Source organism: Chamaea fasciata, unplaced genomic scaffold (genome assembly GCF_029207755.1).
Source record: "Chamaea fasciata isolate MVZ Bird 193981 ecotype frontalis unplaced genomic scaffold, bChaFas1.0.hap1 SCAF_937, whole genome shotgun sequence".
Lineage (NCBI taxonomy): Eukaryota > Metazoa > Chordata > Aves > Passeriformes > Sylviidae > Chamaea > Chamaea fasciata.
The window spans coordinates 6,894-34,404 of NW_027095022.1; the positions used below are offsets into that span (position 1 = coordinate 6,894).

At 55.3% G+C, this 27,511-nt stretch overlaps 2 protein-coding genes across 5 annotated transcripts; one reads left to right on the forward strand and one right to left on the reverse strand.

Moving 5' to 3' along the window:
• Positions 1-1,580: 1,580 nt before the first annotated feature.
• On the reverse strand, positions 1,581-20,156 carry TAF6 (TATA-box binding protein associated factor 6). Of its 4 annotated transcripts, XM_066209405.1 has the most exons (15): positions 20,039-20,155; positions 16,836-17,156; positions 16,210-16,296; positions 14,739-14,892; positions 13,122-13,178; positions 12,861-12,980; positions 11,570-11,712; positions 10,081-10,158; positions 8,611-8,712; positions 7,466-7,648; positions 6,081-6,155; positions 4,694-4,819; positions 3,497-3,670; positions 2,661-2,879; positions 1,581-2,066 (listed from the first exon to the last, which is right to left on the reverse strand). In XM_066209405.1, exons 2-15 carry the CDS (start codon positions 16,989-16,991, stop codon positions 1,677-1,679), a joined length of 2,064 nt encoding a protein of 687 aa, XP_066065502.1. In that variant the 5' UTR covers positions 16,992-17,156; positions 20,039-20,155; the 3' UTR covers positions 1,581-1,676. The 4 variants fall into 4 exon arrangements, with proteins under 4 accessions (XP_066065502.1, XP_066065503.1, XP_066065505.1 ...); XM_066209406.1 differs by lacking the exon at positions 4,694-4,819; XM_066209408.1 differs by lacking the exons at positions 6,081-6,155; positions 7,466-7,648 and having other exon boundaries at positions 20,039-20,156.
• On the forward strand, positions 17,376-27,181 carry MBLAC1 (metallo-beta-lactamase domain containing 1). Its single transcript, XM_066209404.1, has 6 exons — positions 17,376-17,385; positions 19,867-20,105; positions 22,792-23,159; positions 23,769-23,889; positions 25,212-25,627; positions 27,094-27,181. Exons 2-6 carry the CDS (start codon positions 19,881-19,883, stop codon positions 27,095-27,097), a joined length of 1,134 nt encoding a protein of 377 aa, XP_066065501.1. The 5' UTR covers positions 17,376-17,385; positions 19,867-19,880; the 3' UTR covers positions 27,098-27,181.
• The last annotated feature ends 330 nt before the right edge of the window (positions 27,182-27,511 follow it).

Below are 27,511 nucleotides of genomic sequence, written 5' to 3' on the forward strand. Positions count from 1 at the left end.
GGTTGTACTGGGAGCACTGGGCTGTACTGGGCTGCACTGGGAGGACACTGGGCTGGACTGGGCTTTACTGGGAGCACTGGGCTGTACTGGGAGGACACCGGGAGGACACTGGGCTGTACTGGGCTGTACTGGGAGCACTGGGCTGCACTGGGAGGACACTGGGCTGTACTGGGCTGTACTGGGAGGACACTGGGCTGTACTGGGCTGTACTGGGAGCACTGGGCCGGTGACCCGCCGTGTCCCCGCGCTGGGGGGGGGGGGGAACGACCCAGGGGACATTGTCCCCTCCGTGACGTCACCGCCCCGCCCCGCCCCGGGGGGGACCCCCCTGGGGACATTGTGGGGACACTGGGAGGGGTCACTGGGAGCACTGGGGAAACCCCCCCCCCCCACCGCTGTCCCCGCACGTGACACAGAACTGGGACAAACTGGGACGAACTGGGACGAACTGGGAGTTTATTGAGTTCCGCCCAGCCCCGGGCTGGGGACCCCAGGGGACACGGCGGGGTTCCAGGGGGACACTTTGGGGACACTTTGGGGACACTTTGGGGACCTCCAGCCCCGTGTCCCCAACCAGGGGGTCACTGGCCAGACTGGGGGACACTTTGGGGACACTCGGGTCACCCTCTGTCCCCACGGGAGGATCCCAGGACACCTTGGGGACCCTGGGGACACCTTGGGGACACCTTGGGGACCCTGGGGACACTCTGGGGACCCCGAGGACATTTTGGGGACGCTCTGTCCCCATGGGGGATCTCAGGACACCCTGGGGACACTTTGGGGACCCTCTGAGGACCTTGGTGACACCCTGGGGACCCTTGGGTGACCCTGGTGACCCTTTGAGGACACTCTGAGGACGCCGGTGACCCCCTGGTGACCCTTGGGTGACCCTGATGTCCCCCGGTGACCCCCTGGTGACCCTTCGAGGACCCTGGTGACCCTTGGGTGACGCTGGTGACCCCCTGGTGACCCTTGGGTGTCCCTGGTGACCCTTGGGTGACCCTGGTGACCCTCTGAGGACACTCTGGTGACCCTTGGGTGACCCTGATGTCCCCCGGTGACCCCCTGGTGTCCCCCTGGTGACCCTTGGGTGACCCTGGTGTCCCCCTGGTGTCCCCTTGGTGACCCTTGGGTGACGCCGGTGATCCCCTGATGTCCCCCAGTGACCCCTGGGTGTTCCCCTGGTGACCCTCTGAGGACACTCTGGTGACCCTTGGGTGACCCTGATGTCCTCCTGGTGACCCTGGTGTCCCCTTGGTGTCCCCCTGGTGACCCTTGGTGACCCTCTGAGGATACTCTGGTGACCCTTGGGTGACCCTGATGTCCTCCTGGTGACCCTGGTGTCCCCCTGGTGACCCTTGGGTGACGCTGGTGACCCTTTGAGGACACTCTGGTGACCCTTGGGTGACGCTGGTGACCCCCTGATGTCCCCCAGTAACCCCCTGGTGTCCCCCTGGTGACCCTTGGGTGACCCTGATGTCCCTCAGTGACCCCCTGGTGACCCTGATGTCCCCCGGTGACCCCCTGGTGACCCTGATGTCCTCCTGGTGACCCTGGTGTCCCCTTGGTGTCCTCCTGGTGACCCTTGGGTGACGCTGGTGACCCCCTGGTGTCCCCCTGGTGACCCTGATGTCCCCCGGTGACCCTTGGGTGTCCCCCCGGCGTCCCCCGCGGTGTCACTGCCCTCCCGCGGCCTCCTGCGTCCCCGCCGGCCCGTTGGCTTTGCCGCCGGCGGCGGGCGGCGGCCCTTGGGGACTGTCGCCGGCGTCGCCCTTGGGCGTGGCGGCGGCCAGCGGGGAGCCGCCGGCGGCGCTCGGGGACATGTGCGGGCCGGCGGCGGGCGGCGCGGCGCCTTTGCCGTCGCCGGCGGCGGGCAGGGACACCACGATGTATTTCTGCACCGCGCCGGCCACGCCGGCGGCGGCGTTGGTGGCGTTGGTGGCGTTGGTGGCGCCGCTGGGGACGGCGGGCGCGGACACCAGTTTGACCAGCGGCTGCACGCTGGGGACGGTGGTGGTGACGGGGGAGGTGGCGGTGGGGGCGGGGGACGTGCTCAGGGTGATCACCTGCGGGACCCAGGGGACGAAGGGGACGAAGGGAGGGGACAGCGAGGTCACCGGGCTGCTGTCACCTGCCGCCGTGTCCCCAATGTCCCTCCCGCCCCCAGCTCGTGGCCGCTGTGTGCCCGCTCGTCACCTTCACTGTGTCCCCGTTGTCCCCGAGGTCCCCTCACTGTCCCCAATCCCCCCAGTGGCCCCCAATGTCCCCAATCCTCCCCTGTCCACCGGCTGTCCCCGTGTCCCCCAGTGTCCCCAATGTTCCCAATGCCCCTCATTGTCCCCATGTCCCCAATCCCCACAATGCCCCCAATCCCCCAGTCCCCCGGCTGTCCCCAATCCTCCCAGTGTCCCCATTGTCCCAAGTGTCCCCAATCCCCCCAACGTCCCCAGTGTCCCAATGTCCCCTGTGTCCCCAATGTCCCCAATCCCCCTGGTGTCCCCAGGGTCCCCCCAGTGTCCCCAATCCCCCCCATGTCCCCCATGTCCCCAATCCCCCCATGTCCCCAATCCCCTCAATCCCCCCAATGTCCCCAATCCCCCCAATCCCCCCAGTGTCCCCAATGTCCCCCAATGTCCCCAACGTCCCCAACGTCCCCGCACCTGCTGGCCGGCGCTGCTGGCCGAGGACATGACGATGAACTTGGCGGGTGGCGGCGACGGCTGCGTGGGGGTCCCGGGGCGGCCCGGGGCCAGCGTGGGGACGGGGACGGGGACGGGGACGGGCAGGGCGATGGCGCTGGGGACCTTGATGATGCTGGGGGGGCGCGGGGGGGCCCCGGGCGCCTGCGGGGCCTGCGACAGCGTCAGCGTGGGCCGCGGCTGCGGGGACAGCAACGGGGACAGTTAGGGACATTGGGGACATCACTGGGGACACAGCGACAGCGTCAGCGTGAGCCGCGGCTGCGGGGACAATGGGGACAGTTAGGGACATTGGGGACATTGGGGACATCACTGGGGACACAGCGACAGCGTGAGCCGGGGCTGCGGGGACAATGGGGACAGTATAGGGACATCATTGGGGACAATGGGGACAGTATAGGGACATCATTGGGGACACTGGGGACAGTGTTAGGGACCCTGGGAACGTGGGGGACATTTGGGGACAGCAGTCACAGGGAGGACAGAGGGTCACGGGGACATCGGGGGACACGTTGGGGACACCAGGGCCTTGCACGGTGGCCACGTGTCCCCAACCTCCCCCCTCCCCCCTCCCCCTCCCCACGGCGTGTCCCCAACTGTCCCCAAGGGCCACCCCAACCCCCCCACCGCCAGCCCTGGTGTCCCCAAGGTCCCCACCCTCCCACCCCCTCCGTGTCCCCAAGCGTCCCCAAACTCACCTGGCTCTTCCTGGCGGTCACCGTCACCTGTGTACCCTCCCTGCCGGTGTCCCCACCCCCCCCCCCCCCGTGATGTCCCCAAACGTCCCCAAGTGTCACCTGCGTGATGGTGAGCGTGGTCCTGTTGACCTGCTGGGCCTGCAGCGCCGCCTGCGCCCGCGCCTTGACCACGTGCGAGCACAGCAGCGCGCCCAGGTAACCGAAATCGCCGCGGTAACACTCGGGGCTGTCGGGGGGCGGCCGCGCCTTGGCCAGCACCGGGGCGCAGTGCTTCTGCGGGGACATCGTTGGGGACATCGTTGGGGACGTTGGGGACACCAGAGTGACAGCAGGGTGACATCAGAGTGACACCAGAGTGACATCAGAGTGACATCAGAGTGACACCAGAGTGACACGGGGACAGCCCAGCGCCGGGGCGCAGTGCTGCTGCGGGGACATCGGGGACATCGTTGGGGACACCTTGGGGACATTGGGGACACTGGGGACATCATTGGGAACAGCCCTAGCAGGCTGTCCCCAGTGTCCCCAGGGTGTCCCCAATGTCCCCAAGGTGTCCCTAAGGTGTCCCCAAGGTGTCCCCAGTGTCCCCAAGGTGTCCCCAAGGTGTCCCCGGTGTCCCCAGTGTCCCCAAGGTGTCCCCGGTGTCCCCATTGTGTCCCCAGTGTCCCCAAGGTGTCCCCAATGTCCCCAAGGTGTCCCCATTGTGTCCCCAGTGTCCCCAAGGTGTCCGCAGTGTCCCCGGGCTCACCAGCAGCAGGCTCTGCACGTGGTCGGCCCCGATGCCCCCATTGTGTCCCCAATGTCCCCAATGTCCCCAAGGTGCCCCCAGGGTGTCCCCGGCGTCCCCATTGTGTCCCCAATGTCCCCAGTGTCCCCAGGGTGTCCCCAGTGTCCCCAGGGTGTCCCCGGTGTCCCCATTGTGTCCCCAATATCCCCAAGGTGTCCCCAGGCTGTCCCCAGTGTCCCCAAGGTGTCCCCAGTGTCCCCGAGGTGTCCCCAGGGTGTCCCCAGTGTCCCCAAGGTGTCCCCGGTGTCCCCATTGTGTCCCCAGTGTCCCCAAGGTGTCCCCAATGTCCCCAAGGTGTCCCCATTGTGTCCCCAGTGTCCCCAAGGTGTCCGCAGTGTCCCCGGGCTCACCAGCAGCAGGCTCTGCACGTGGTCGGCCCCGATGCCCCCATTGTGTCCCCAATGTCCCCAAGGTGTCCCCAGGGTGTCCCCAGTGTCCCCAGGTGTGTCCCCGGTGTCCCCAGGGTGTCCCCAATGTCCCCAAGGTGTCCGCAGTGTCCCCGGGCTCACCAGCAGCAGGCTCTGCACGTGGTCGGCCCCGATGCGGTCGATGGTGCTCACCACGGGCCCTTCCAGAATGTTCCGCACGCGCTCGCCCTCGGCCGGCAGCCGCGGCAGGATCAGCGTCTTGATCACCTGGGGACACCGGGGGGACACTGAGGGGACAGCGGGGACACCTTGGGGACACCCTGGGGACACTGGGGGGATTTTGGGGGACGTAACACAGGTGACACAGGTGACAGGAGGGGCTGGGGGTGACCCGGGTGCCACAGGGGGTGACAGGAGGTGACAGGGTGACTGAGGTGACACGGGAGGTGTCCCAGGTGTGTCCCCAGGTGTGTCCCAGGTGTGTCCCAGGTGTGTCCCAGGTGTGTCCCAGCTGTCCCAGGTGTGTCCCAGGTGTGTCCCCGGTGTGTCCCAGGTGTGTCCCAGGTGTGTCCCAGGTGTGTCCCCGGTGTGTCCCAGGTGTGTCCCAGGTGTGTCCCAGGTGTCCCAGCTGTCCCCAGGTGTCCCCAGGTGTCTCCCCAGGTGTCCCCAGGTGTGTCCCCAGGTGTGTCCCTGGTGTCCCCAGGTGTGTCCCCAGGTGTGTCCGCAGGTGTGTCCCAGGTGTCCCAGGTGTCCCCAGGTGTGTCCCAGCTGTCCCCAGGTGTGTCCCAGGTGTGTCCCAGGTGTCCCAGGTGTCCCAGGTGTGTCCCCAGGTGTGTCCCCGGTGTGTCCCCAGGTGTGTCCCCAGGTGTGTCCCAGGTGTGTCCCAGGTGTCCCAGGTGTGTCCCCAGGTGTGTCCCCGGTGTGTCCCCAGGTGTGTCCCAGGTGTGTCCCAGGTGTCCCCAGGTGTGTCCCCAGGTGTGTCCCCGGTGTGTCCCCAGGTGTCCCCAGGTGTGTCCCAGCTGTCCCCAGGTGTGTCCCAGGTGTGTCCCAGGTGTCCCCAGGTGTGTCCCAGGTGTCCCCAGGTGTGTCCCAGGTGTGTCCCCGGTGTCCCAGGTGTGTCCCAGGTGTCCCAGGTGTGTCCCCGGTGTCCCAGGTGTGTCCCCAGGTGTGTCCCCGGTGTGTCCCCAGGTGTGTCCCAGGTGTGTCCCAGGTGTCCCCAGGTGTGTCCCCAGGTGTGTCCCCGGTGTGTCCCCAGGTGTCCCCAGGTGTGTCCCAGCTGTCCCCAGGTGTGTCCCAGGTGTGTCCCAGGTGTCCCCAGGTGTGTCCCAGGTGTCCCCAGGTGTGTCCCAGGTGTGTCCCAGGTGTCCCAGGTGTGTCCCCGGTGTCCCAGGTGTCCCAGGTGTCCCCAGGTGTGTCCCCAGGTGTCCCCAGGTGTCCCAGGTGTCCCCAGGTGTGTCCCCAGGTGTCCCAGGTGTCCCCGGTGTCCCAGGTGTCCCCGGTGTCCCCAGGTGTCGCAGGTGTCACTCACGTCGTGGCCCAGCTCGGCCAGCCCCGCGATGGAGCCGTAACGCGTCGTCCAGGGCGTCTTGTCATCGACCCAGCTCTGGGGACCGAGCCCGCGTCAGCCACTCCTGACCCCACGTCCCAAAATTCCCAAATTATCCATTCCTGAGCCCACATCCCGGAATTCCTCACCCCACATCCCACAATTCCCAAATTATCCATTCCTGACCCCAAATCCCGGAATTCCTCACCCCACGTCCCAAAATTCCCAAATTGTCCATTCCTGACCCCACATCCCGGAATTCCTCACCCCACGTCCCAAAATTCCCAAATTGTCCATTCCTGACCCCAAATCCCGGAATTCCTCACCCCACGTCCCAAAATTCCCAAATTGTCCATTCCTGACCCCACATCCCGGAATTCCTCACCCCACATCCCAAAATTCCCAAATTATCCATTCCTGACCCCAAATCCCCAATTCCTGACCCCAAATCTCCCATTTTCCCCCCAAATCTCCCATTTTTCCCCCAAATCTCCCATTTTTCCCCCCAAATCCCCCATTTTTTCCCGGAATTTTCCCATTTTTCCCCCCAAATCCCCCATTTTTTCCCGGAATTTTCCCATTTTTTCCTGGAAATCTCCCATTTTCCCCCCAAATCCCCCATTTTTCCCCCAAATCTCCCATTTTTCCCCCCCAATCTCCCATTTTTCCCCCAAATCTCCCATTTTTTCCCAGAGATCTCCCATTTTTCCCCCAAATCTCCCATTTTTCCCCCAAATCTCCCATTTTTCCCCCAAATCTCCCATTTTTCCCGGAAATCTCCCATTTTTCCCCCCAATCTCCCATTTTCCCCCCAAATCTCCCATTTTTCCCCCCAATCTCCCATTTTCCCCCCAATCTCCCATTTTCCCCCCAAATCTCCCATTTTCCCCCAAATCTCCCATTTTCCCCCCAAATCTCCCATTTTTCCCCCCAAATCTCCCATTTTTCCCCCAAATCTCCCATTTTCCCCCAAATCTCCCATTTTTCCCGGAAATCTCCCATTTTTCCCCCCAATCTCCCATTTTCCCCCCAAATCTCCCATTTTCCCCCCAAATCTCCCATTTTTCCCCCCAAATCTCCCATTTTTCCCCCAAATCTCCCATTTTCCCCCAAATCTCCCATTTTTTCCCGGAAATCTCCCATTTTTTCCCCCCAATCTCCCATTTTCCCCCCAAATCTCCCATTTTTCCCCCCAAATCTCCCATTTTTCCCGGAAATCTCCCATTTTCCCCCCAAATCCCCCATTTTTTCCCGGAATTTTCCCATTTTTTCCTGGAAATCTCCCATTTTTCCCCCCAAATCCCCCATTTTTTCCCGGAATTTTCCCATTTTTCCCCGGAAATCTCCCGTTTTCCCCGGAATCCCACCTTGGTGAAGGTTTTGGTGATGCGCGACTGGATGTTGTTGGTGGTGGTGCTGAAGTTCTTGCACACCTGGGCCACCAGGCGGGCGGCGAAGTCCCGCAGCGCCCAGTGGTTGTCCACATCTGGCCGCAGGCACAGCTGGCGGCTGACGATGCACGTCATCACCGCCGGGATCAGCTCGTGCAGCTGGGGACACAGGGGACACCTGGGGACACCTGGGACACCTGGGGACACACCTGGGGACACCTGGGGACAGCTGAGGACACCTGGGGACACCTGGGGACACCTTGGGGACACAGGGGACACCTGGGGACAGCTGGGGACACCTGGGGACACCTGGGGACACACCTGGGGACACCTGGGGACAGCTGGGGACACCTGGGGACATCTGGGGACACCTGGGGACACCTGGGGACACCTGGGGACACACCTGGGGACACCTGGGGACACCTGGGGACACCTGGGGACACCTGGGGACAGCTGGGGACACCTGGGGACACCTGGGGACACACCTGGGGACACCTGGGGACACCTGGGGACACCTGGGGACACACCTGGGGACACCTGGGGACACACCTGGGGACACACCTGGGGACAGCTGGGGACAGCTGGGGACACATGGGGACACCTGGGGATACCTGGGGATACCTGGGGACACACCTGGGGACACCTGGGGACACACCTGGGGACACACCTGGGGACACCTGGGGACACCTTGGGGACACCTGGGGACACCTGGGGACAGCTGGGGACACAGGGGACACCTGGGGACACCTGGGGACAGGTTTGGGACACCTGGGGACAGCTTTGGGCCACTCAGAGACAGATTTGAGACACTTGGGGACATTCAGACACCTGGGGACACCTTGGGGACAGATTTTGGACACCTGGGGACACCTGGGGACAGGTTTGGGACACCTGGGGACACCTGGGGGACACCTGGGGACACCTTTGGGACACATGGGGACACTTGGCTGTCACAAGTGACAGGTGACCCAGGGAGGTGACAGTGACCCAGGTGACCCAGGAGGTGACAGTGACCCAGGAGGTGACCCAGGGAGGTGACAGTGACCCAGGTGACCCAGGAGGTGACAGGTGACCCAGGGGGTGACACAGGTGACGCAGGTGACCCAGGGGGTGACACTCACGTATTTCTCCAGGTACAGGGTGGGGTTGTCCATCAGGGCCTTCACCATCCTCATCAGGTAGATGAGCAGCGCCAGGTTGTTCTGCACCACGTTCACACGCACCTGGGGACAACGGGGGACACTGGGGACACTGGGGACACTGGGGACACTGGGGACATTGGGGACACTGGGGGCATTGGGGACATGGGGACATTGGGGACACTGGGGATACTGGGGACACTGGGGACACTGGGGACACTGGGGGACACTGGGGACACTGGGGACACTGGGGACACTGGGGACATTGGGGACATGGGGACATTGGGGACACTGGGGATACTGGGGACACTGGGGATACTGGGGACACTGGGGACACTGGGGACACTGGGGGACACTGGGGACACTGGGGACATTGGGGACACTGGGGACACTGGGGACACTGTGGGGACACTGTGGGGACATTGGGGACACTGTGGGGACACTGGGGACATTGGGGACACTGGGGACACTGGGGACACTGTGGGGACACTGTGGGGACACTGGGGACACTGTGAGGACACTGTGGGGACATTGGGGACACTGGGGACACTGGGGACACTGTGGGGACACTGTGGGGACATTGGGGACACTGTGGGGACACTGGGGACACTGGGGACACTGGGGACAGTGGGGACACTGGGGACACTGGGGACACTGGGGACAGTGGGGACACTGGGGACATTGGGGACATGGGGGACACTGGGGACACTGGGGACATTGGGGACACTGGGGACACTGTGGGGACATTGGGGACACTGGGGACAATGGGGACACTGGGGACACTGGGGACATTGGGGACACTGGGGACACTGGGGACACTGGGGACATTGGGGACATTGGGGACACTGGGGACATTGGGGACACTGGGGACACTGTGGGGACATTGGGGACACTGGGGACACTGGGGGGACACCTGTTCCCATTCCCAAGGATTTTGGGGCAGGAATTTGAGGCCATTCCCAGGGGTTTTGGGGCTGATTCTCACGAGTTTTGGGGTGAATCCCCGTTTTTTTGGGGAGAATTCCTGTTTTTTTTGGGGCAGGATTTTGGGGTGAATTCCCGGGGATTTCGGGGTGAATTCCCGTTTTTTTGGGGTGCATTCCCAGTTTTTTGGGGGTGAATTCCCGTCTTTTTGGGGTGAATTCCCGGGGTTTTGGGGCAGGATTTTGGGGTGAATTCCCGTTTTTTTGGGGAGAATTCCTGTTTTTTTTGGGACAGGATTTTGGGGTGAATTCCCGTTTTTTTGGGGTGAATTCCCGTTTTTTTTGGTGTGAATTCCCGTTTTTTTTGGTGTGCATTCCCGTTTTTTTTGGGGGTGAATTCCCGGGGGTTTTGGTGTGAATTCCCGTTTTTTTTGGTGTGAATTCCCGTTTTTTTGGGGTGCATTCCCGTTTTTTTTGGTGTGAATTCCCGTATTTTTGGGGTGCATTCCCGGGGTTTCGGGGCACTCACCCCCTCGGAGATGAAGGTGCTGAAGCGCGGCAGCATCTGGTACAGGCCGGGGTCGGTGGCGATGCTCTGCAGGGCCTCCTGCACCGGGGACAGCGGGGACAGCGGGACGTTGGGGACACCGGGGACACCGGGGACAGCGGGGACAGCGGGACGTTGGGGACACCGGGGACACCGGGGACAGCGGGGACAGCGGGACGTTGGGGACACCGGGGACACCGGGGACAGCGGGGACAGCGGGACGTTGGGGACAGCGGGGACACCGGGGACAGCGGGGACAGCGGGACGTTGGGGACACCGGGGACACCGGGGACAGCGGGGACAGCGGGACGTTGGGGACAGCGGGGACACTGGGGACAGCGGGGACATTGGGGACACTGGGGACAGCGGGACGTTGGGGACATTGGGGACACTGGGGACACTGGGGACAATGGGGACACCGGGGACACTGGGGACAGCGGGACGTTGGGGACAGCGGGGACAGCGGGGACAGCGGGACGTTGGGGACATTGGGGACACTGGGGACAGCGGGACGTTGGGGACATTGGGGACACTGGGGACAGCGGGACGTTGGGGACAGCGGGGACACCGGGGACAGCGGGGACAGCGGGACGTTGGGGACACCGGGGACACCGGGGACAGCGGGGACAGCGGGACGTTGGGGACACCGGGGACACCGGGGACAGTGGGGACATTGGGGACACTGGGGACACTGGGGACACTGGGGACAGCGGGACGTTGGGGACATTGGGGACACCGGGGACACTGGGGACATTGGGGACACCGGGGACACTGGGGACAGTGGGGACAGCGGGACGTTGGGGACACCGGGGACATTGGGGACATTGGGGACATTGGGGATGTTGGGGACAATGGGGACAGCGGGACGTTGGGGACATTGGGGACACCGGGGACATTGGGGGATACTTGGGGACATTGGGGACACTGGGGACAGCGGGACGTTGGGGACACCGGGGACATTGGGGACACCTCAGGGATGTTTGGGGACACTTGGGGACACCCAGGGGTGTTTTCAGGGTGTTCTGGGGATATTTTTGGGGTATTTTCGGGGTGTTTTTGGGAAATTTTCGGGGTGTTTTCTGGGTGTTTTTGGGATGTTTTTGGGGTGTTTTTGGGATGTTTTTGGGGTGTTTTTGGGATGTTTTTGGGGTGTTTTGGGGATATTTTTGGGATATTTTCGGGGTGTTTATGGGGATATTTTTGGGGTGTTTTCAGGGTGTTTCTGGGGATATTTTCAGGGTGTTTTGGGGATATTTTCGGGGTGTTTTTGGGATGTTTTTGGGGTGTTTTGGGGATATTTTTGGGATATTTTCAGGGTCTTTTTGGGATATTTTCAGGGTGTTTCTGGGGATATTTTCAGGGTGTTTTTGGGGATATTTTCAGGGTGTTTTTGGGATATTTTCGGGGTGTTTTTGGGATATTTTCGGGGATATTTTTGGGGCGTTTTCAGGGTGATTCCGGGGTGACTCACAGCCCGTTTGGCCTCGCAGGAGCCCACGCAGGCCTCGGTGATCTCCTTGTAGTAAAGCTGCTGCTCCACCGAGAGCTCGTGGACGCTGCGCGGCTTCAGCCTCAGGGGGGGCGCCTCCAGCAGCGGGGGCTTCTTCTCCTTCCCTTTTTGGGGGGGGCCCAGGGGGTCAGAGAGACCCCCCCAAAACCCCCCCAGATGTCGCTGGCAACCTCCAAGCCCCTGAAGTTATCCCAAATCCCGCTTAAATCACCCTCCCCCCAAAAAAATCCCCTTTAAATGACCCCAAAAATGCCTCAAAATCCCCCAAATCCCCCCAAACTCTTTCAAATTGCCCAAAATCCCCCAAAATCTCCCTTAAACCATCACAAAACCCCCCAAATCTCCCCAAACCCCCTAAAACCACCCCAAATCCCCCCAAAACCCCCCAAATCTCCCTTAAACCACCCCAAATCCCCTAAAACCACCACAAATCCCCCCAAATCTCCCCCCAAAACCCCCAAATCTCCTTTCAAATCCTCCAAATCCCTCTTAAACCACCCCTTAAACTCCCTTAAACCACCCCAAAGCCCCCCAAATCTCCCTAAAACCCCCAAATCTCCCTTAACCACCTCAACCCCCTCAAATCTCCCCCCAAATCCCCCTAAAACCACCCCAAACCCCCCAAATCTCCTTTCAAATCCCCCAAATCTCCCTTAAACCACCCCTTAAACCCCCTTAAACCACCAGAAACCCCTCAAATCTCCCCCCAAAACCCCCCAAATCTCCTTTCAAACTCCCCAAATCCCCCTAAAACCATCCAAACCCCCCAAACCCACCCCAAACCCCCCCAAATCTCCCGTAACCACCCCAACCCCCCCCAAACCCCTCCAAATCCCCCCAAATCCCCCATAAACCACCCCAACCCCCCCCGAATCTCCCCCCAAAACCCCCAAATCCCCCCAAAACCACCCAACCTCCCCCAACCCCCCCAAATCCCCCCAAAACCACCACAACCCCCCACAAACCCCCCCAAATCCCCCCATAAACTATCCCCAAATCCCCCCCAAACCACCACAAACCCCCCCAAATCTCCCCCCAAAGCCCCCATAAACCACCCCAACCCCCCCAAATCCCCCCGTAAACCACCCCAACTCCCCCCAAACCTCCCCAAACCTCCCATAAACCACCCCAACCCCCCCCAAACCCCTCCATATCCCCCCAAATCCCCCATAAACCCCCCCAAACCCCCCTAAACCACCCCAGCCCCCCCCCAAACCCCCCGAATTTCCCAGCCCCCCCCCGCAGGCGTCACCTTTGCCATCCCCCCCGGCCCCCCCGGGCCCTTTGCCTTTGGGGGTCCCGTCGTCCTCCTGGCCGGGCTTGGCCGATTTCAGCGGCTCGGTGGCCTCGGCCTTCTGCTGCTCCTTGGGGGCTGTCGGGGGGCACCAGACGGGCTCGGGGGGAGCCCAGAACCTTCCTGGGGCTCCCCGGAATGGCTGGGGTGGGGGGAAAACCCCCCAAATTTGGGTTTTTTTTTTTTTTTGGGGGGGTGTTTTTTGGGGGGGTGAAGCACCTGGAGGGGGATTTTCGGGGATGGCCGGCTGCACGCCCTCGATGCTGAGCCAGTGGGCTGAGGAGGGGGAGAGAGAGACGTGGGAAAATTGGGGGGATTTGGGGGGGAAAAGCAGCGCCGGGGGGGGTTAAAGCTACAGCCAGGAGAGAGGGCGGGGCAAGGTCCCAAAATTCCCCCCAGAATTTCCCCCCCGAATTCCCCAAAAAAATTCTCCCCGAAACTACCTCAAAATTCCTCAAAAAATTCCCCCCAAATTTCCCCAAATTGTGTTTCAAATGTCCCAAAACTCCCCAGAATTCCCCCAAAACTCCCCAAAATTCCCCAGAACTCCCCAAAGTTCCGCCCAGAAGTCCCCAAAATTCCCTCAAAATTCTCCCCAAAATCCCCCAGAACTCCCCAAATCCCCCAGAACTCCCCAAAACTCCCCAAATTCCCCCAAATCCCCCCGAATTCCCCCAAATTGTGTTTCAAATGTCCCAAAACTCCCCAGAACTCCCCAAAATTCCCCCAAAATCCCCCAGAACTCCCCAAAATTCCCCCAAAATTCCCCCAAATTGTGTTTCAAATGTCCCAAAATCCCCTAAAACTCCCCAAAATTCCCTCAAAATTCCCCCAGAACTCCCCAAAATTCCCCAAAATCCCCCAAAACTCCCCAAAATTCCCCCAAAATTCCCCCAAATTCCCCCAAATTGTGTTTCAAATGTCCCAAAAGCCCCTAAAATGCCCCAAAATTCCCCCAAAACTCCCCAGAACTCCCCAAAATCCCCCAAATTCCCCCAAAACTCCCCAAATTCCCCAAAATTCCCCCAAAATTCCCCCAAATTGTGTTTCAAATGTCTCAAAATTCCCCCAAAATCCCCCAAAATTCCCCAAACTCCCCAAAATTCCCCCAGAACTCCCCAAAATTCCCCCAAATTGTGTTTCAAATGTCCCCCAAAATTCCCCCAAAATTCCCCCAAAATCCCCCAAAACTCCCTAGAACTCCCCAAAATTCCCCCAAAATTCCCCCAAATTCCCCCAAAATGTGTTTCAAATGTCCCAAAACTCCCCAAAATTCCCCCAGAACTCCCCAAAATTCCCCCAAATTGTGTTTCAAATGTCCCAAAATTCCCCCAAAATTCCCCCAAAATCCCCCAAAATCCCCCAAATTCCCCCAAAACTCCCCAAATTCCCCAAAATTCCCCCGAAATTCCCCCAAATTGTGTTTCAAATGTCCCAAAACTCCCCAAAATTCCCCCAAAATTCCCCCAAATTCCCCCAAATTGTGTTTCAAATGTCCCAAAACTCCCCAAAATTCCCCAAAACTCCCCAAATTCCCCAAAATTCCCCCAAAATTCCCCCAAATTGCGTTTCAAATGTCCCAAAATTCCCCCAAAATTCCCCCAAACTCCCCCAAAATCCCCAAAACTCCCCAAAATCCCCCAAATTCCCCCGAAATTCCCCCAAATTGTGTTTCAAATGTCCCAAAACTCCCCAAAATTCCCCCAAAACTCCCCCAAATTGTGTTTCAAATGTCCCAAAATCCCCCCAAATCCCCCAAAATTCCCCCAAACTCCCCCAAATCCCCCCAAATTCCCCGAATCCCCCCAAATTCCCCGAATCCCCCCGAAGTCCCACCCTTGAGGCAGACGTCCAGGGGCACCCTGGGCAGCGGCGTGTTGATGATGTCGCTCAGCTCCACTTCCTTCTCCTCGTAGAAGTAGAGCTCGCGCCCGCCGCCGCTGGCGAAGCGGAACGGGATGAACTCCTGCGCGTGGAACCCGTACAGGGGCTGGGGACGGGGGGAGGGAAAAAAAGGGATTTCAGGGAAAAATCCGGGATCGGGGGGAAATTCCGGCCGGTTCAGGGAGCTTCCCCGCGGTTTGGGAAGGGTTTGGGGAGATTTGCCTCGATTTGGTGGCAATTCGTCTCGAGTTTATGGGAGTTTCCTCCAGTTTTCGGAAGTTTTCCCTCAATTTTGGGGAGTTTTCCCTCAATTTTGGGAATTTTCCCTCAGTTTTGGGGAGTTTTCCCCGCAGTTTTGGGAAGTTTCCCTCAGTTTTGGGGGAATTTCCTTCAGTTTTGGGGGAATTTCCCTCAGTTTTGGGGGAATTTCCCTCAGTTTTGGGAAATTTTCTCTCACTTTTGGGAAGTTTTCCCACAGTTTGGGGGAATTTCCCTCAGTTTTGGGGAATTTCCCTCAATTTTGGAAAGTTTTCTCTCACTTTTGGGAAGTTTTCCCACAGTTTTGGGAAGTTTTCCCTCAGTTTTGGGGCATTTCCCTCAGTTTTGGGGCAATTTCCCTCAGTTTTGGGAAGTTTTCCCTCAGTTTTGGGGGAATTTTCCTCAGTTTTGGGGAGTTTCCCTCAGTTTTGGGGAATTTCCCTCAATTTTGGGAAATTTTCCCTCAGTTTTGGGGAATTTCCCTCAGTTTTGGGAAGTTTCCCTCAATTTTGGGGAGTTTTCCCTCAGTTTTGGGGAATTTCCCTCAATTTTGGAAAGTTTTCTCTCACTTTTGGGAAGTTTTCCCACAGTTTTGGGGCATTTCCCTCAGTTTTGGGGGAATTTCCCTCAGTTTTGGGGAATTTCCCTCAATTTTGGAAAGTTTTCTCTCACTTTTGGGAAGTTTTCCCTCAGTTTTGGGAAGTTTTCCCTCAGTTTTGGGGCATTTCCCTCAGTTTTGGGCAGTTTTCCTGCAATTTTATGAGAATTTCCCTCAGTTTTGGGGAATTTCCCTCAATTTTGGGAAGTTTTCCCTCAGTTTTGGGGAATTTCCCTCAGTTTTGGGAGGTTTTCCCTTAATTTTATGAGAATTTCTCCCAGATTTGGGGAATTTCCCTCATTTTTGGGAGATTTTCCCTCAGTTTTGGGAAGTTTCCCCCCACATTTGAAGGAATTTCCCTCGATTTCTGGGAGTTTCCCTCCATTTTTGGGGGAAATCCTCCCAATTTCTCGAGATTTGGGCGCGTTTCTCCGGATTTTGGAAGGATTCCCCCCAATTTCGCGAGGGTTTCTTCCAGTCTTGGGGCAGGTTTGCCTCGATTTTTTGGGAGGTTTCCCACAATTCCGAAGGGTTTTCCCCCCTCAGTTTTTGGGGGGAGTTTTTCACCTCCACGTTCTTCAGTTTCAGGGCGAAATCCACGTCGCCCGTGGTGAGTTTCCTTCTCTTGCCCATGTGCATGAACTTCAGAGCGTCCTGGGAGGGGGGAAAAAAATGAGATTTTGGGGATGAATTCCGGAGGAAAAAAAAAAGATTTTTGGGGGAAAAAATGAGATTTGTGAGGGGACTTGAAGGGAAAAAAGGGGATTGGGGTGAGTTTGAGGGGAAAAGGGGAGTTTAGAGTAGGGAAAAAGCAGAAAATAAAAGGGGGAAAGCGTTTTAAGCAAGGAAAACGGGAGGGAAAGTGATGGAAAAGGAGCTTCGGATGGGAAAAAAGGGAGGAAGGGAAATTCGGGGAGGAACTGAGGGGCGAAAAGGAGGTTTAGGGATGCAGAGTGGGGAAAAGGAGGATTGGGGGGGGGAAAATCAGGAATTCAGGATGGGTCTGAGGGGGGGGGGGACGGAAAAGGGATTTTTGAGGGGAAAGTTTGAGTTTTAAGGACGTCCCAGCTCTCAAATTTCGGGGTCTCCCCCTGCCCATTGCCACCCTCCCCCCAACCTGGGGGTCCTAAAGGGATCCCTCCCTCTTGTATACCCCCCCAAATTTTTGGGAGGGCTGCGTTTCTCCCCCTCACCTGCGCCACCTCCTTGAGGCGGTAACTCGCCTCCTCCGCCAGCAGCTGACAAGTCTCCTCGGGGACCCCCGCCACCCCCATGGCCTCCGCCATCACCTTCATGGACTCGGCGGGCAGCAGCGTGTGGCTCAGCTTTAGTTTCTTCTCCTCCGCCATCTCCGCGCTCTCCCCGAACCCCCCCCGCTCCCCCCCGAAGCCGGGAGGAGACCCGGCCGCTCTTCAAGCCGCTGCCGCCGCCGCCATCTTGGCGCGGCTCCTCAGCGGCGCCGCCATCTTGGCGCCCCGCCTCCCGCCGCTACAGGTCCTGGACGGCTCCTGTGTCTAATTAAAAAAAAAAGAGGGTGAATAGTCGTCAAATCTACTGGAGATACCCGCGATAATGATTATCGGGATATATCGTGAGATATAAGAGGTAATAAAGGTTTTTTGAAGGTGAGGGAGGTGGAGGTGAATGAGGGTTGCTATGGTCCTGCTAGGACCTGCAAAGAGGCGGGAAAGCGGGGGCGGGGTTGGGCGGGTACCGCGCATGCGCGGGCGGGAGGCGCGCGGGGTAAGGGAGCGGGGGAGACCATCGGGGGGGATCGGGGGGAACCATTGGGGAGAACGGGGGGAATTGGGGGGACAGTGGGGGGACATTGTGGGGGGACAGTGGGGGGACAGTGGGGGGACATTGTGGGGGGACATTGGGGGGACAGTGGAGGGACAGTGGGGGACATTGTGGGGGACATTATGGGGGACATTGGGGGGGGAGAGCGGGGGCGTCATTGGGGGGGAACGAGGGGAAATGGCGGAGGCCATTGGGGGGGAACGCGGGGAGACCACTGAGGGGGGAATGGGGGAGACCACTGAGGGGGGAATGGGGGAATGGGGGAGACCACTGAGGGGGGAATGGGGGAGACCACTGAGGGGGAATGGGGGAGACCACTGAGGGGGGAATGGGGGAGACCACTGAGGGGGAATGGGGGAGACCACTGAGGGGGGAATGGGGGAGACCACTGAGGGGGAATGGGGGAATGGGGGAGACCACTGAGGGGGGAAATGGGGGAGACCACTGAGGGGGAATGGGGGAGACCACTGAGGGGGAATGGGGGAGACCACTGAGGGGGAATGGGGGAATGGGGGAGACCACTGAGGGGGGAATGGGGGAGACCACTGAGGGGGAATGGGGGAGACCACTGAGGGGGGATGGGGAGACCACTGAGGGGGGAATGGGGGAGACCACTGAGGGGGAATGGGGGAGACCACTGAGGAGGGATGGGGGAGACCACTGAGGGGGGAATGGGGGAGACCACTGAGGGGGAATGGGGGAATGGGGGAGACCACTGAGGGGGAAATGGGGGAGACCACTGAGGGGGAATGGGGGAGACCACTGAGGGGGGAATGGGGGAGACCACTGAGGAGGGATGGGGGAGACCACTGAGGGGGAATGGGGGAGACCACTGAGGGGCATGGGGAGACCACTGAGGGAACATGGGGGGAATGGGGGAGACCACTGAGGGGGAATGGGAGAGACCACTGAGGGGGAATGGGGGAATGGGGGAGACCACTGAGGGGGAATGGGGAGACCACTGAGGGGGAAATGGGGGAGACCACTGAGGGGGAATGGGGGAGACCACTGAGGGGGGAAATGGGGGAGACCACTGAGGGGGAATGGGGGAGACCACTGAGGGGGAAATGGGGGAGACCACTGAGGAGGGATGGGGGAGACCACTGAGGGGGGAATGGGGGAGACCACTGAGGGGGGAATGGGGGAATGGGGGAGACCACTGAGGAGGGAATGGGGGAGACCACTGAGGGGGAATGGGGGAATGGGGGAGACCACTGAGGGAACATGGGGAGGTCCTTGGGGGTCTCCTCCAGCCCGATCTCCCCTCTCCCCTCCCCCTCCAGGTCACTGGGACCCTCCAGCCATCACCCCCCCCCCGAGACCCCCAACCCCCCTTTAAACCTCCCAATTCCCCCTTAAACCCCCGCAATTTCACCCTACAACTCCTTCAAATTGCCCCAAATGCCCTTTAAACCCCCTCCAAATCCCTTTAACCCCCCAAAATCCCATTTAAACCCCCCAAATCCCATTTAACTCCCCCAAATCCCATTTAACTCCCCAAAATCCCATTTAAACCCCCAAATCCAATTTAACTCCCCAAAATCCCATTTAAACCCCCCAAAATCCCATTTAAACCCCCCAAATCCCATTTAACTCCCCAAATCCCATTTAACTCCCCCCAGTCCCCCGATATCTCATTTAAACTGCCCCAAATCCCCCCCCCAAAAACCCTTTAACCCTCCCAAATCCCATTTAAATCGCCCCAAATCCCATTTAACCCCCCAAACGCCCTTTAACCCTCCCAAAATCCATTTAAACCCCCCAGACCCCATTTTAACCCCCCCAAACTCCCATTTAACCCCCCTTTAACACCCCCAGACCCCCTTTTACCCCCCTGCAACCCCCCCAGACCCCATTTTAATTCCCCCAGACCCCATTTTGACCCCCTGCAACCCCCCCAGACCCCATTTTAATTCCCCCAGACCCCCTTTTCCCCCCCGTAACCCCCCAGACCCCATTTTAACCCCCCCGACCCCATTTTACCCCCCTTTTCTTCCCCTTTCCCCCCCCGTAACCCCATTTTCCCCCCCAGACCCCATTTTAACCCCCCCAGACCCCATTTTAACCCCATTTTAACCCCCCCAGACCCCCCTTTCCTCCCCCGTAACCCCATTTTAACCCCCCAGACCCCATTTTAACCCCCCCAGACCCCATTTTAACCCCCCCAGACCCCCCTTTCCTCCCCCGTAACCCCATTTTAACCCCCCAGACCCCATTTTACCCCCCTTTCCCCCCCAGACCCCATTTTAAACCCCCGACCCCATTTTATCCCCCTTTCCCCCCCCTGTAACCCCATTTTAATCCCCCCAGACCCCATTTCCCCCCCCGTAACCCCATTTCAACCCCCCCAGACCCCATTTTAACCCCCCCAGACCCCACTTTCCCCCCCTTTCCCCCCCTAACCCCCTTTTTCCCCCCCCGCAGCTGCCCTCGGGGCGATGGCGCGGCGTTTCAGCCGGGCCCCGCTGGGCTCGCTGGCCGTGCCGGGCCCGCTCTACTGGGTGCGGGTTCTCCGCGCCGGTTTCTCGGAGCGCGGCCCCGCGGGCTCGGTGCGCGCCGACGGCTCCGTGACTCTGCTCGGCGGCGGGCCGCTCACCGTGCTGGTGGACACGGGCGGGCCCTGGCTGCGGGACCGTCTGCCCGGGCTGCTGGGCCGCCACGGGGTGCGTGCGGAGGAGCGCGCCTTCGCTGCCTTGCCTTGCCGACATCCCATCGCGCCTCCGCGGGCGCGGGCGGCGCGGCGGGAACGGCGGCGCTTGGGCCGTAGGCGGCGGCGTCGCGGGGGCGCCCGCGGGTGGGGGCGGTTTGTTACATATGCATATACATGTACATGTACATATACATATACATATACATATACATATACATATACATATACATATACATATATATACATACATACAAACACATATACATATACATGTATATACATTCATACATATACATATATATACATATACATATGTATACATACATATACATATACATATACATGTATATACATTCATACATATACATATATATACATATATATACATATACATATACATACATATACATATACGTGTATATACATTCATACATATACATATATATACATATACATATGCATATATATATACATACATATATACGTATATATATACACATATACATATATATACACACACATATATACACACACATATATACACACACATATATACATATATATACACATATACATATACATATACATATACATATACATATACATATACATATACATATACATATACATATGCATATTCATACATATACATATACGTGTATATACATTCATACATATATATACATATACATATGCATATATATATACATGCATATATACGTATATATATACACATATACATATATATATACACACACATATATACACACACATATATACATATACATATGCATATACATATACATATACATATACATATACATACATATATATATATACATACATATACATATATATACACACACATATATACATATATACATATATACATATACATATATATACACACATATATATACATATATATACATATGTACATATATACATACATATACACATACATGTACACATACATATACATGTACATATACATATTTATATATATACACATATATATATATACATATATGTACACGCATGTATATACATATATATGTATACATATATGTGTGTATATATGTGTGTGTATGTATATGTATACATGTACGTATATGTGTATGTGTATATTTGTGCATACATGTATATATGTACACGTATATGTGTGCATATATGTGTATCTGTGTATATATGTGCGTACAGGTATGTATGTACACGTATATACGTATATATATGTGTGTGTATCTGCGTATATATGTGCATGTATGTATTTATGTGCATGTATATATGTATATATATGTGTATGTGTGTGTGTGTACCTGTGTATAAATGAGTGTACGTATGTGTTTATATGTGTACGTGTACGTGTATATGTGTATACATACATGTATATGTGTTTTTTATATATGTGTGTGTATTTATATATGTATAATGTATTTATACATATATGTAGTTACGCATATATATGTATATGTGTATATATATATGGATAATGTATATATGTATGTGTATTTGTGTATACATATGTATACACGCATATACATGTATATTTATGTATGGATAATGTATAAATATGTATATGTATGCATATGTATATATGTATACATGGATGTATGTATATGTGTATATATGTATAATGTACATGTGTATATATATGTATACATGTATGTATATACCTATATATTTGTAATGTATATATACGTATTTAAGTATGTATGTATGCACGTATGTATATGTACATGTCTATATGTATACGTACATGCCTATGTATATGTGTATGTATGTATGTATATATGTATGTATACATATATGTGTTTATGTGTGTATGCATATGTGTATATATATATGTTTATATGTATATATATGTATATACGATTAGTTTATTAATTCACCTGCCCTGGCTGCTGCAGGAGCACGGGGTGCATGAAAAACTGCACACATTAAATTATCTATGTCTATATCTATATCTATATCTATATCTATATCTATATCTATATCTATATCTATATATCTATATCAATATCTATATCTATATATACACACACACGTGTATATACATATGCATATTTTTGTATATTTTTATATACGTGGGGGGTGTGTATATGCGTGTATATATTTATATATGTTTATATACACGCACATGTGTGTGTATATGTGTATACATCTATATACACTTTTATGTATGCGTATCTCTATATACATATTTTTATGTAAATATGTGTAGATATAAATATAAGTATAAATATAAATACAGATATAATTATAATACGCTTGCATATATCTATATACATATTTATATGTGTATAAATGTAAGTATAAATAGAACATATGTATGTTTATGTGTATACGTATATATAGTCAGATTATCAATTCACCTGCCGCGCCTCATGGAGACAGAACGTAATGTAAAGGCGTATAACATAATGCGGTGCAGTATAATCTGATGTCATTAATGTAACATAAACATAACATAACATAGCGTAGCATCACGTAATATATTTTTATGCTATACACTCTCGTGTCACCTTACGTTTTCATTGTCGTGTTACGTCCTATAACCTTATATTTTATATATATATGTATTTAATGTATATATATTTTTGTTTTTTCCTGTAGCAGGTATTATTACGGCAAACTTATTCCGACTTTAATTCGCTTTAACCTCGGCCAGACCCCGGTGCTCTAACGTTTGTTTCCCCCAGGTGACCCCCGACGACGTCACCCACGTCATCGTCACCCACGGGCACTCGGACCACGCCGGGAACGTGAACCTGTTCCCCAAGGCCACGCTGCTCATGGGCTTCGACCTGAGCCAGGGCCAGGGGCTCTACCTGCCCCACGGGCTGGCCCAGGGCGTGCCCCTGGTGCTGCACCCCCGGCCACCTGGAGGTGAGCCCCCGAAATCTGCCCACGCGCGCGGAAAAACCCGCAGGAGCTGCCTGAAAAACGCAGGAGTTAGCCCCAAAGATCGCCTCGAAAACCGCGCCGAAATCGGCTGGAAAACGCAGGAGTTAGACCCAAAAATCTCCTCGAAAACTGCACAGGAATTGGCTGGAAAACGCAGGAGTTAGCCCCAAAAGTCTCCTCGAAAACTGCGCCGAAATCGGCTGGAAAACGCAGGAGTTAGCCCCAAAAGTCTCCTCGAAAACTGCACAGGAATTGGCTGGAAAACGCAGGAGTTAGCCCCAAAAATCGCCTCGAAAACTGCACAGGAATTGGCTGGAAAACGCAGGAGTTAGCCCCAAAAATTTCCCCAAAACCAAGAAAATCCCCTGGAAAATCCTCCCAAAAACTGCACCAAAATCAGCTGAAAAACACAGAAATTAGCCCCAAAAATCGCTTCGAAAACTACACAGGAATTGGCTGAAAAACGCAGGAGTTAGACCCAAAAATCTCAAAATCTGCACCGAAATTGGCTGAAAAATGCAGGAATTAGCCCCAAAAATACCCCCAAAACCACACCGAAATTGGCTGGGAAACGCAGAAATTAGCCCCAAAAATCTCCTCGAAAACTGCGCCGAAATTGGCTGAAAAATGCAGGAATTTGCCCCAAAAATCTCCTCGAAAACTGCATCGAAATTGGCTGAAAAACGCAGAAATTAGCCCCAAAAATCTCCTTGAAAACTGCGCCGAAATTGGCTGAAAACCGCAGGAATTTGCCCCAAAATTCCCCTCGAAGCAGCAAAAGAAATCCCCAGAAATTCCCCCCAAAAAACCGGCGCCGAAACTGGAAGAAACGGCAGAAACTGGCCCCGAAATCTCCCCCCGAACCACGAAAATCCCCTGAGGACTCCCCCCGGGCACGGAGTGGGGAATTGGCGTAAAAAGCCGGAAATTCTGCCCGAAATTCTCCTCGAAACCCGCACGGGGATTGGCCAAAAACCCAAAAAATCCCCCCAAAATTCCCTCGGTGCTCTTTCCCTGCGCTGCCCGTCACGCTGCTCGCTTTCGTTGTTCTGGGTTCTAAAACTTTGTAAAAAAATTCTTTAAAATATTTTTAAAACCATTAAATTTCGAGATTTTTTAATTTTTTTCTCTCCCCCGTTTTCCTTTTCCTTTCTGGAAATTTTATTTGACGTTTGAAGGAAAGTTTTTCTAAGATCTCGATTTCGCGTTTCAAATTCCGCTCCCGAAATCCCCGTCGCCTTCGCTCCCTTTTCCAAATTTTTTCCCTTTTTTAAAAAATAACCCAGATCTAATAATCATTAATTTATCAATTATTAATTACTGTTATTAATTATTGATTATTAATCATCGATTATTGATTAATCCCCGTCGCTTTCACTTCCTTTTCGAAATATTTCCCTTTTTTTAAAAAACCCCCAGATCTTATAATCATTATTTAATTTATAAATTATTAATTATTATTATTGATCATTAATCATCGATTATTGATTAATCCCCGTCGCTTTCGCTCCCTTTTCCAAATTTTTTCCCTTTTTTTTAAAATAACCCAGATCTAATAATCATTATTTAATTTATCAATTATCAATTATTATTATTGATCATTAATCATCGATTATTGATTAATCCCCGTCGCCTTCGCTCCCTTTTCGGAACTTTTCCCTTTTTTTAAAAAACCCCCAGATCTTATAATCATTATTTAATTTATCAATTATTAACTATTGTTATTAATTATTATTAATCATCGATTATTGATTATTCCCCGTCACCTTCGCTCCCTTTTCCAAATTTTTCCTTTTTTTTTTAAAAAAAAACCCCCAGATCTAATAAAAATTTTAGTTTATTAATTATTAATTATTGTTACTAAAAATAATCATTGATAATCGTTATTAAGTATTAATTATTAGTATTAATTATTAATTATTAATTATATATTAAGTATTAAATATATTATTAAGTATTAATTATATATTAAGTATTAATTCTTAATTATTAGGCGTTTGATTAACATTCAGCATTATTTCATAGTTACTTAATAATACATTCATAAATCATTTATTTAATACCATTATTTATCTAACGCTACGCTATTACGCTTTTTATTGGCCCGTAACATTTAATAAAAATATTTAATTAAAATTTTTTTTTTTTTAATCAATAAATTTTTAATCTTCCGTTCTCTATTTTTGTTTTCTCCTTCCCCCCCCCCCCGGGCCAGGTGCTCCCCACGCCGGGCCACACGCGCGCCCACGTCACCCTGGTGGCCTCGGGGACGTCGCTGGGGACGGTGGCCGTGGCCGGCGACACCTTCGAGCGGCGCCGGGACGACGAGGAGGACGAGGAAGGGCGCGAGGAGTGGGCGGCGCTGAGCGAGGACCCCGCGGAGCAGCGCCGCAGCCGCCGCCGCCTGCTGGCCCTGGCCGACGTCATCGTGCCCGGCCACGGCGAGCCCTTCACCGTCACCAGGGAGTGGGGACGCCGCCAGGACGACGAGGACGAGGACGAGGAGGAGGATGGAGATGTCACCTCTGGGCGCAGGGACGAGCATGGAGGAGGTGGGAGCCGGGGGGGTGGCACCGGAGGACGTGGGGACGGCGTTGGAGATGTGGGGACGCCCTTGGAGGTGGCCTCAAGGTATGTGGGGACACGTTAAGGGACATGGGGACACGTTAAGGGACATGGGGACACCATTGGAGACATGGGGACACCATTGGAGGTGACCTCTTGGGACATGGGGACACATTAAGGGACGTGGGGACACATCTGGGGACATGGGGACACCGTTGGAGACATGGGGACGCTGTTGGAGGTGGCCTCTTGGGACATGGGGACACCCCTGGGGACATGGGGACGCCGTTGGAGACATGGGGACACCATTGGAGGTGGCCTCAAGGGATGTGGGGACACGTTAAGGGACATGGGGACACCTCTGGGGACATGGGGACACCACTGGAGGTGGCCTCAAGGGACGTGGGGACACCTCTGGTGACATGGGGACACATATGGGGACACCATTAGAGGTGGCCTCAAGGACATGGGGACACCTCTGGGGACATGGGGACACATCTGGGGACATGGGGACACCATTGGAAGTGGCCTGAAGGGACATGGGGACACCTCTGGGGACATGGGGACACCGTTGGAGACATGGGGACACCATTGGAGGTGGCCTCAAGGGACGTAGGGACACGTTAAGGGACATGGGGACACCTCTGGGGACATGGGGACACATCTGGGGACATGGGGACACCATTGGAAGTGGCCTGAAGGGACATGGGGACACTGTTGGAGATATGGGGACACCATTGGAGGTGGCCTCAAGGGACGTGGGGACACGTTAAGGGACATGGGGACACCTCTGGTGACATGGGGACACCTCTGGGGAAATGGGGACACCGTTGGAGACATGGGGACGCCATTGGAGGTGGCCTCAAGGGACATGGGGACACCTCTGGGGACATGGGGACGCCGTTGGAGACATGGGGACACCATTGGAGGTGGCCTCAAGGGACATGGGGACACGTTAAGGGACATGGGGACACCGTTGGAGACATGGGGACACCACTGGAGGTGGCCTCAAGGGATGTGGGGACACCTCTGGGGACATGGGGACACCGTTGGAGACATGGGGACACCATTGGAGGTGGCCTCAAGGGACATGGGGACACGTTAAGGGACATGGGGACACCTCTGGGGACATGGGGACACCTCTGGGGACATGGGGACGCCGTTGGAGGTGGCCTCAAGGGACGTCGGGACACCTCTGGGGACATGGGGACACCGTTGGAGACATGGGGACGCCGTTGGAGGTGGCCTCAAGGGACATGGGGACACGTTAGGGGACATGGGGACACGTTAAGGGACATGGGGACACCTCTGGGGACATGGGGACACATTAAGGGACATGGGGACACCTCTGGGGACATGGGGACACCGTTGGAGGTGGCCTCAAGGGACATGGTGACACCTGTGGGGACATGGGGACACCTCTGGGGACATGGGGACACACCAGGGGACGCCACTGGAGGTGGCGCCAGGGGACACGGGGACGCCCCTGGAGGTGACACCCCAGCGGAGGTGACACCTTGGGCTGTCCGCAGGTGAGCAGAGCCCTGCAGAGAGACCCTGAAGAGGCCCGAGATGCCACCGGGGCCCCTTGGGGACATCTTCATAACACTCAAGACCCTCGGAGAGGTGACGGGACCCCTCGGGGACGTCCCCAAGGCCTTGAAGACCCCCAGGAGGGGACAGGACTCTCTTGGGGACAGGAACTCTGGTGGGAACGTCCCCCAAGATCTTCCAGACGCCCCAAGATGTCACCAGACCCCCTCGGGGACGTCCCCGAGACCTTGAAGACCACCAGGAGGGGACAGGAGCCCCTCGGGGATGTCCCCAAACCCCAAATAAACCCCGTGACCCCCCCCCGGTGGTGCTGAGTCTGTGTGAGGTGAGCTCCCAGTTCATCCCAGTTTGTCCCAGTTCGTCCCAGTTTGTCCCAGTGACCTCCTAGTGACCTCC